Genomic DNA, 9,954 nt, shown 5'->3' on the forward strand with positions numbered 1-9,954 from the left:
GAAACCAGAACAGGACTATCAAGACGTCCATTAAGAATGTCATCTTAAATCCCCATATCTAATACCAAACGACGATCCTCAAGACTCAGAATATGATGTTTATTTTTATATTTTTATGTGATGAAAATTTTTTTTTTTATTTTATGAAAAAAAAAACATTCCCTCGGGAAAATTCTTAGTAAAGAATATTTAATATTTAAATAAAATAACCATGCCACTTCACCATATACTGACGGATCGTCGCGTCGTTTTTTCTCTCTATCGATTCGGCATCGGCAATCGGTTTAGGCTACATTTTCTCCCGAAAACGACAAAACTAATCAATTAACTAATTTCTTCCTAATACCACGCGAGCGAAGCCGAGTGTAAAAGATAGTACAAATATAATTAAACCCTTTTTTGCCCAATGTGTCAAATAACTTTGTTTTCAATGTTTTTCGTTATTAAGACTTGGTTAGGAGTAGAATAAGACGAAATGTTTCTTGAAATATTATAATTATTTTTTTATTCTGGTTTTATAACAATAGGACTTTCGAGTCCCTTCAGGCAATTAAAAAATAAACAATAAGCATTATGATATTATGATAGGAGTACAAATGGATGAACATATCTGCTGGCGAGCTCATACTAATGACTTAAGCCGCAAAATATTTTTCAGTCTACACTCACTTAGAAGGTTGCAAAAATTCTTACCCATTAGTACTAAATGCACTCTTCTACAAGGATTACTACTACCCATTCTAGATTACGCTGATGCTTCCATGACTGATTTAAGCTGTGAGCAACTCGATAAACTTGAACGACTTCAGAATACATGCATAAGGTACATTTTTGGTCTTAGGAAATATGACCACATTTCTTTATATCGTAGGCAACTGAAATGGCTCAAAATTGGACAGCGGAGAGACTATCACTCCCTCTCACTTCTGTTCAATGTACTTCATAGTCCTAACGCTCCTATATCAGTTCATGGTTAACCTTTTCGTTCTTATTCTCAAGGCACTCTCTTAATACCCATACACAATTCCTCTTTCTTCTCTAACTCATATAGTCTCCATGCGGCTCGACTGTGGAATCATCTCTTATCCACCATCAAAGATGTTACTACATTATCTCTGTTTAAATCACGTCTGAAGAAACATCTCCTTTCTCTTCCTTAATCTCTCCTCCTTTCCTTTTTCCTCTTTCCTCTTTTTTCCCTTTTCCCATTGAGTAATAGTTTTGATTTAAGGTAATTTATAAACAAATACGTTTATTTCTATTTTTATATATTTTAAACTTTTTAATCTTTTTTTTTCTGTTGCATATGTTCTGTTACTTGAATTATAAAATAAAACTTTTATTTTATTGGTTGGTTGGAATAAATTGCCATTTGGCAATAAGCCCGCCAATGTACAAATAACATTATGTACAAAAAGTTAAATAAATAAAATAAATAAATATTCGTTAATACAATTATTATTATCGTTGCAGAAACTTTCCAATGTGAACACGATCAGTAAGGCCTTGATTCTATTTTCTTCAAACTACACATTTTACGTCGATCTTTTTTCACCCAGAATAAAGGCCAATGTGCTCCTTTTTTTCCTACCCGAACATCACTGGAAACAGACATATTATTCGTCTTTCTTCTCTTAATAGGATCACTGTTCAGATCTGATGTCGTGGGCAACGATATGCGCTTTTGAGTCTAAATTTTATGGGATATCAGTCTTTTGGCAATGGCTTGAATACGAAAAAAAAATACTGATAAATATTATAGTAAATGCATAAAAACACAATAAAAAACCAGTAAAAGTAACTTTGAAACACTTTCCTAGATAAAAATCAGCAATAAATGTATGTTGAAGACAAAAAAAAAACAAATGTTTCAAAATGTTACCGGTATTATTAAAAATGCCGCCGCTTTGAAAATATGGGCAATAAACTGTCAATAATTTAAATAAAATAAAAATTATGTTTGAAGCACTAACTTTGCTGTTATTCATTAGGTATAATAAAATAAATATAAAACTATTGATTGATTTGGTGTTTATTTTGTAGAACTCCATGTTTAAACTTATAATATTAGAAATAAAACACTGATTTGAGTCTACTGTTCAGTAGACTCAAATCAATGTTTAATTTCTAATATTATAATGTTAAACTACTTTGTTTTTCACCACTTACTGTAATTGTTTTTCTGCCGACCGGTTTCAAAGCTACACAAGCTTCTTTATCAAGGTATAATAAACTAAATAAAGCTTGTGTAGGTTTGGAACCGATCGATGGATTAAAAAAATATAAGTTGTTAAAAACAACGTTGTTTCATATTTATTTGATTAGTTTTTAATTTAGCCGATTGGTGTGAAAGTGAACATATAATTCCCATCCGACAGAAAATGATGAGAATTTTTTACAAGTATTTAAATAATATTCGCTAATAAACTTAACACGACTTCCAAGTCCCGTCAGGCAGGAAAGGGTTAAAAAAACTTTAGCTTATTTTATGTTGCTTCCAAGAATAAAGGGTATGTTTGTGATCATATTTATTACAAAAGTGACGCATTATTTTTTGGTTTAGTTTATTTGTAAAATGTTTTCATTGCACAATTGTTTGTATTTTTAGTTTTACAGTAAAACATTGTTCAATCATTGATATATATGGATACACACCCCAGTGTGTTCAATAGACGTCACGGTAGATGATATCTAAATGACGTTTTAAACATCTTGTTTTGTATAAATGTTATTAATAACAAATAACTCTTGCGTATTTGGGCCTAATTCGTCTGATGAAATATTTTAAATATACATAGGTAGGTCAACTTTTGGAAAAATATATGCTATTGCGTTTCATTATAGTATTGTGCAATTAAGTTACATAATATGTCTATATAAAAACTCTAACATTCCAACATAGGTACCTGGTACCCGGCATCAACTTTGCAAAATAAAAAGATTTAAAAATAAATAATTCAGAAGACTAAGAGAAAAGGTGGAAAAGGGTGACTTAATAAACATAATACTATCATAATATATGTTTTTTTAAGACTAAAGTATTAAATCAACCTTGTATATTCAATCAATTAAAAAAAAGTTTTTTAATCAACAATTTAAATTAATTTACATCGGATGTGTAATAAGGAATCGACATAACATCACACGCAAATATTTATTTAAATTTAATGACTGAAATCTCAAAATTGCTCGTCTATAAATTAAAAGTGATATTAAACATGTTTTGAATATGTCCAAATGTTTGTAGACAGGCTAGATTTACTCCCTATGGAGTTGTTACGATCTAAATTTCTTGCAACAGAGAGGGAAAATATTTTGAAAGGGAAATATGGAAGGCGTTTATAGGGCTTATGACGTGTCATTGGTTGGTTTAAGTGGCCACTTTACATACTGTTTAAAATTCACCATTATACCTATGTTGAAATATCCACATTTACTCAACTCTTCCATCTGTTGACTTTTGTAAAGTAAAAGAGCTGAAACCCTTATTAGTGTGTGCGATTCATTTGGCTGAATTAATTCACTTATTATGAAACACCCGAAATCACATTAATTTTATGTCATAAGCCCTGCAAATGTCTATAAATGTTTTATTTTTAATACGTAACAACTGAGATGAAGAACATTTTATAGAAGGGAATACAAAATTCTAGGCATTTACTTATTAAATGAGTTAAACATATTTGTTTTATTATCATTAAAGTATTGCACACCACAATCCGGACGCCTTAATAATCCGCCAAGGTCCTGTTTTTTGCTTGTCCGGATTCTCGACGCGCTATTGTACTATAATATATGTATGGTACAATATTTTACTGTCAACATATTTAACACAAGTAGCAATTATCAAATCATGAATACAATCGATATTATATTTTTTACAAGAAACTGTAGCAGGTATGCGTGGTTTCCTGTAAATAATATTACTATGGTTAGCCAGAGAAAAGCGAATCATCACTTGCGAAAAATATCGATTTTATAAATAAGTAATAATAACTTTATGTTCTAGTAAAAGTTGCATCGGGAAAAAATAACAAAAAATCGTATTTACCATAATATAGCTCTAGGTACAACATGATATTTATGTAAAATAATTTGCAATAAATATAAATGAATAAATAGGTATTTAGAAACAGGTTAAGAATACCTTAATTAATTCTCAGTGGGTATGTAAATTTATGAATAGGTAAGTTAATTATTATCATACTCTCAAGAAAATATTAATGAAGAAATAATGATACAAGATGCACACGAGGAAGTTTAATGCTACGGTAAATTGTAAATAAAACATGTTTTCTTACACGCGGTAAAATTAAGAGCGTTTAATTGTGCGGCGAAGTTTCTCGAAAATGTATGAAAAACAAATCATTGAGGTAAATAACTAGAGTAAGCATCAGCGTTTAAAATATGGTCCCTCAACCTGCGGTCAGTTAGCATATATTTGATAGAACGGACTTCAGTCTATTGCGAGCAGTCCCCGGCTACTTTTGAACTTTTGTTTCCTCCCAATGACTAAAATGCCTATATTTACGCTAAGATACTGCACACATCGATCTGGAAAAGCGACGGTATAACCCTTCACCGGTAAGTAATGTTTTTATCTTAATCAATACTCGTTTAAAATATCTACTTTAATGTTAAAAAACGCTCTCTTAGTATGTTACCAGTTAGTCATTAGTCGTGAAATATCTCGTATCTTTGTCCTGCTCAGTTAGTCGGGCGTATAGTGAAACGATAAACAAAGGTGACGCGTATGCGGAAGGGAGCGACATACTGAATAGAACTTAAGACCGATGTAAACAGTGCGTGCTTTTTACTGTACTACGTGTATTGCTTGCAAAAGTCGACGTGATATGACGTGACGACATTTGCTCCCTCCGCTGGTCATTCCCTTTCTTTTGGGGACGACATTTTAGCTCCGATTTGTATGGAGTGTCATCTCCACATATTATATCTCTATGATAAAAATGAACTACTTTGAACTATGTCACAAGTTCTTACTAATCAACCAATCAACTACCTACTCCGTTGGATTGATTTCCGGTTTCCGGGAATCTATCCTCACTCCATCCTCCTATCCTTCTGTATCTCGCTACTCGGGACTCGGGACTCAGGATAACTCACCGAAGAAAACTAGTGACGTCACGGGCAGAGTAATTTCAAAATTACAAAACTTTCAAAAATCGTAGCGATGATAATACGATACACAAAAACAAAACTATCATTTTTTAGCATAGTTTGATGGTCTATTAAAAAATTCCCTATTAAATGAACTTACAGGGTCCTCATTAAACGCTGCCCTCAATTTGGCCACTGACCGAGAGGACTGGAATCGCATTATCCAAGTGCTTGACATCCCATTATATCACGCTCAGCATTGCGCAAGACGATGGAGAAGTAAATAAGATGTTGGTAATTATGATTATATTTAATTTGAATTTATTCCATTAAAGGTGTTATCGTTATTATGATGTTTGTGTAATATATCTCTATTTTTTAAATCTGTTTATATGCTTGCTTTGTGATTGGTAGGTGTTAAGGCAGGGCCGTAGCCAGATTTTGTAATCGGGGCAGGCTCAAACAATATTAAGGCAGGCTTCATTTTTCAATATTATACACACATTTACGTATGTGTAGGAAAATATAATTATCACAATCCGTCTGCACATAATGGTGCATAAGGAACTGCATAGGTACACTAAATTCACTTATATTGATCATACGTCACATGAAGGTAAAGTGATCACCCTTGCGCTTCGGTGCCAGTCCAAGAACATGAAATATTACAGTGAAGAACGTTTTTAATAAATATTTCAATGGTATTTCCGTAGATAAGCACGTAGCATTAGCTGGTATTGACAGCATTCAGCCACTTTGATTTATATGCAGGTAAGCCATTTACATTCTAACTGCCAAATAAGCCGTTTTTTGTGGTGTTCCGCAATATACATCGCGGAATGTTGGTTCATTTGCAGCCAAAAATGAGGAAATTGTGCAACCGACTTTATGTAATATCTATAGTGTTTATGAATGTAAAGTCATTATATTATTCATCTCTCATTAAAACAGATGTTCGTAATAATAAGTTCTGGCTAGCAGGTGTTGAGGAGTGAACAAGGTGTGCAGAAATACCTCGTCCCAAAGAAGGAAAATCTAGCGAGTGAACTGTATTGTTAAAATGAAGGTTGCGCAACTCAATAACCTGCTCTGTGTTGAGGAGTGACGTGGTGCTGGAACCTTCCGGTGAAGCTGGCGGTCGTATGACGCTAGCACAGCTTGTGTTTGAAGCTGGCGATTTGGGTGGACGCTGGCACGGCTAGGTTGTTGATAGTTTGAGTTTGGTGCTTTTCACTAGTTTGGTGTTAGTTTGCTACTGAATTAATTGTGGTTTTGACTGAAACGCACAAACGAGATTATTTTTGTGTTGAGCTACGCTAGGTAAATGGGATGGACGGGTTGGTAAACACAAATTCAGAACAATATAAACGAGTTGGTCCGAATAGCAGAATATTTTGTTTTTGTTATTTTTTTAGTGTTATTTGCTTTCTGCTCCAATTTTTAATTATTTCAGTACATGAAATCATAAAAACTGGCAACCTATTTTTCTCAAGATAGCTTGAGAAAATAAGGTTGTCAGTCTTGATAGCATCATATTGTTTTTTTTATCGCCGTAAATAAAGAAAAACATCTTCCGTAAAATTTCGTGCACGTCAAATTTTATTTTACCGGGCGCCGCCGTGCGCCAGTTCCAAAAAAATTGAACGCAGCCCCGAATACGGCATTGAATGGTCGCTGCGTGTTGGCGCAGTGGGTCTAAAAGAACGCTGTACGCAACCTATTTTGAGAATGCAAGACGCAAGAACACCAACATAACGCCGAACAGCCGAACGCTTGTAGCCATTTTATGAAGTGATCACGTTTTCTTGATCCGGTTGATCATGATCATGATGGAGTGAATTAACAGACCGCTGTCTGATCTGACGTTTGAAGTTTGAATGTTTTGAAGTTTGTGTTCAAAACTACTTTAAGCTTTTTATTTGTTTCTTTCTTATTGTTTGAGGTTCATTATGTCTTCTGAGAACGACGATAAAATAGAGCCTGGTGAAATAGTGTATAAACATATTTATGAATACAACGGAGTGTACTATAGTGTTACCGAGAGCTCCGATGTTCACGAACAATTGCAAAAAGGTTAGTTAAATACAAATAACATATTGTTTTAATGATCAAAGTTTTAACAAAATTATGGTGATATCATCACGGTCTTTGTAATATCAGTATTGAACGTATTGCACCCACCTTTTCGCACATGATCATGTCATTATACTTTAATTTTATTTTATTTGCACATGATCATGTCATTATACTTTAATTTTATTTTATTTGCAGATTCTGATTACTTTATCGAGTACATTGGCAACCATACGAATGAACCAAAGTCTACGGCAGATGGTAAATATTTATAAATCTCTAAATAAACGGAAATTAAAACAAATCAATAAGTATCAGGATGATTTATTTTATACCATTTTAAAAATACTTAACTGGCTATAATATAAAGTATAATTATGATTTAACCCTTAGCTACTATATATGAGTTGAAATGGCCCATACGCAACTCAATTCTACAAACTACGCTATCAAACTATGAGATATCCGTCTTATGTTTTTGGTATTCCCAATGGATGTATTACGGCTGTTTGTTTTATAGTTTCTTTAATAATAATATTTATGGTCATTCTTCCAAGTCGGTTCCTCAATGCTGAGGATCGTGATCACCATGAACACTTCTGATTAGTCTGTTCCACTCCATTCTGTCCTCAGCTCGATGAACTGATTCATGAAATTTTATCCCCGTAGCCACCTTTATTTGGTCATTCCATCTATATGGGATTCTACCCCGGCTTCTCCTACCTTCAACTCGGCCAGACATTATTGCCTTTTCTAGATTGTCTGGCTCACGTCTAGCAATATGTCCAAAGAAAGACAATATCCTTCTCAAACACACCACTGATAGACGAGTTGTAATATGGAGCTCTTCCAGTATCGATGCATTCGTCATTCTGGCTGTCCAAGGCACACGCAGCAGCCTTCTCTAACATCACATCTCAAATGCACCGATCCTCTTCCTCTCGTATGCACGCATTGTCCATAAATAAATAAATACGTGTAAAAAAAGTCCATAATAGAATCCACGTACAAATATAGCGCTGATAATACGATACATAAAGATATTTAATTAAAAAATTTGGCTTAGTTTAATATCTATTAACAGATATATATATATTTTAAAACCACCGAACTTCCTCATTGTACACTTGATTAGCAATATGGTATGACCATGTCAGATTTTACGTTGTTCACAGTATTTTTCAATTTTCTAATTTAGTTATATACTTTTTAAATCCGATGAGTGTTCTTTCCTTTCATAAATAAACAATATTTTAAATGAGTCAGGATTTTTATTTATATTTCTACTATACACGCTCATTAAACTGCATTTGAAATTATGGTCTTAATTGACCCTCATATAGCGAAGACGTAATATTTTTGGACGATAGTAGTTAAGGGTTAATAATAGGTGTAGATAAAAGATACCCACAATTTGTAAAATACATTTTTATTTTGACTTGAATGTTTTTAAGTAAATTTAAAAGGCATGATCAATATTTTAGGAGGTGGTTTTATTGATTGAAAAAGTACGGATGAAATTTGTTTATAATAAAGGTGTTTAAAGTTAATGTTAGTAGAAATAATAGTTAATGTGTTATTTTATATTATTTTCAGAGGAAGAAACGCAACATCGTTGGTCGCAACGAGCTACTAAGTTTCTTTTGGATATGATCATGAAGCGGTATAAAGACTTTCGTGATCCCGAAAAGAAAAGAAAAATTTTATGGTTGGAAATTAAAAAAGAATTCGAAGAACACGGGTTTGGTAATTTTTCAGAAGAAACTTTAGACCGCAAGATGCGTAACCTCAAAAGACGTTACAGAGCAGCGATCGAGAGAGACAAGAAAAATCCCGATACTCCCAAATGGGAGCATTTCCACTACTTGGAAATGATCTTCGGTAACGATCTCTTTAAAAGGTTTAACGGCGAGGGTCCTCCAGTAAAGAGGAGGAGATTTTCCCCATCTCCCTTGGAGAACCCCTCATCACCGACTAGCGATGATAATACCCCTCTGTCCGCCTTCTGGAGTTCACCGGTAGTGAAAACTGAGAATCTGGATAACGATATTACCTTTTCATCTCCTCAACGGCATCCTAAAGAAGCTGCTGTTGAAAATGAATTGAATTCTACGAATGAAAACTGGGTAAACATCCAAGAACGACAATTGGAAGTACTAAATAGAATATCTCAGTCTATGCAAGAGAATAACATGATTCAAAGAGAACGAAATAAGATTTTGAAAGACCTCTTAGTAAATTTTGACATAATGAAGAAAAAAGATATTATAGGAATGTTGCAAACTGAAGAATAGTCAAAACAATAAACAGTTTTCAAAATACATGCTCTGCCTAAATTGGATTTTTTTTAAATTATGGACATGACATAATATCAATATGTAATTTTACTGGAAAGATATGTAAAAGACTTTCTCAAGAATACTACAATTTGCAAAGAAATTTACTGTAGAAATAAAAGATAGGTGATAGATATACGAGATTTAGGTATTATACTTGACACTAAACTTTCTTTTACAATTCATATTGAACATGTTATCAATAAATCCTTAAAACTTCTTGGATTAATTAACAGAAGCACAGCTGACTTCAAAAATATCAATACCCTTAAGACTCTCTAAAACTCTCTTCTGTTCCCTAGTTTGCCCTCACCTAGAGTATCCTCTGTTATCTGGTCTCCATATAATGATGTTCACATCAAGAATATTGAATCAGTTTAACATCGATTTTTGAGAAAGATGGGCTGGAGGTTGGGCTTATCCAGAG

The 9,954-nt window shown here is 33.3% G+C and overlaps 1 protein-coding gene across 3 annotated transcripts; it reads left to right on the forward strand.

Moving 5' to 3' along the window:
- The first annotated feature begins 4,459 nt into the window (after positions 1-4,459).
- Positions 4,460-9,527, forward strand: LOC148283271 (uncharacterized). Of its 3 annotated transcripts, none has more exons than XM_088223816.1 (5): positions 4,460-4,584; positions 5,281-5,412; positions 7,061-7,191; positions 7,390-7,452; positions 8,788-9,527. In XM_088223816.1, the coding sequence occupies exons 3-5, from the start codon at positions 7,068-7,070 to the stop codon at positions 9,483-9,485; spliced, it is 885 nt and encodes a 294-aa protein (XP_088079942.1). In that variant the 5' UTR covers positions 4,460-4,584; positions 5,281-5,412; positions 7,061-7,067; the 3' UTR covers positions 9,486-9,527. The 3 variants fall into 3 exon arrangements, with proteins under 3 accessions (XP_088079942.1, XP_088079944.1, XP_088079941.1); XM_088223818.1 differs by having other exon boundaries at positions 5,281-5,408; XM_088223815.1 differs by lacking the exons at positions 4,460-4,584; positions 5,281-5,412 and having other exon boundaries at positions 6,832-7,191.
- The last annotated feature ends 427 nt before the right edge of the window (positions 9,528-9,954 follow it).

The sequence above is a fragment of the Micrasema longulum genome, unplaced genomic scaffold (assembly GCF_059751315.1).
Source record: "Micrasema longulum isolate JH-2025_06_02 unplaced genomic scaffold, ASM5975131v1 h1tg000251l, whole genome shotgun sequence".
Taxonomy (NCBI): domain Eukaryota; kingdom Metazoa; phylum Arthropoda; class Insecta; order Trichoptera; family Brachycentridae; genus Micrasema; species Micrasema longulum.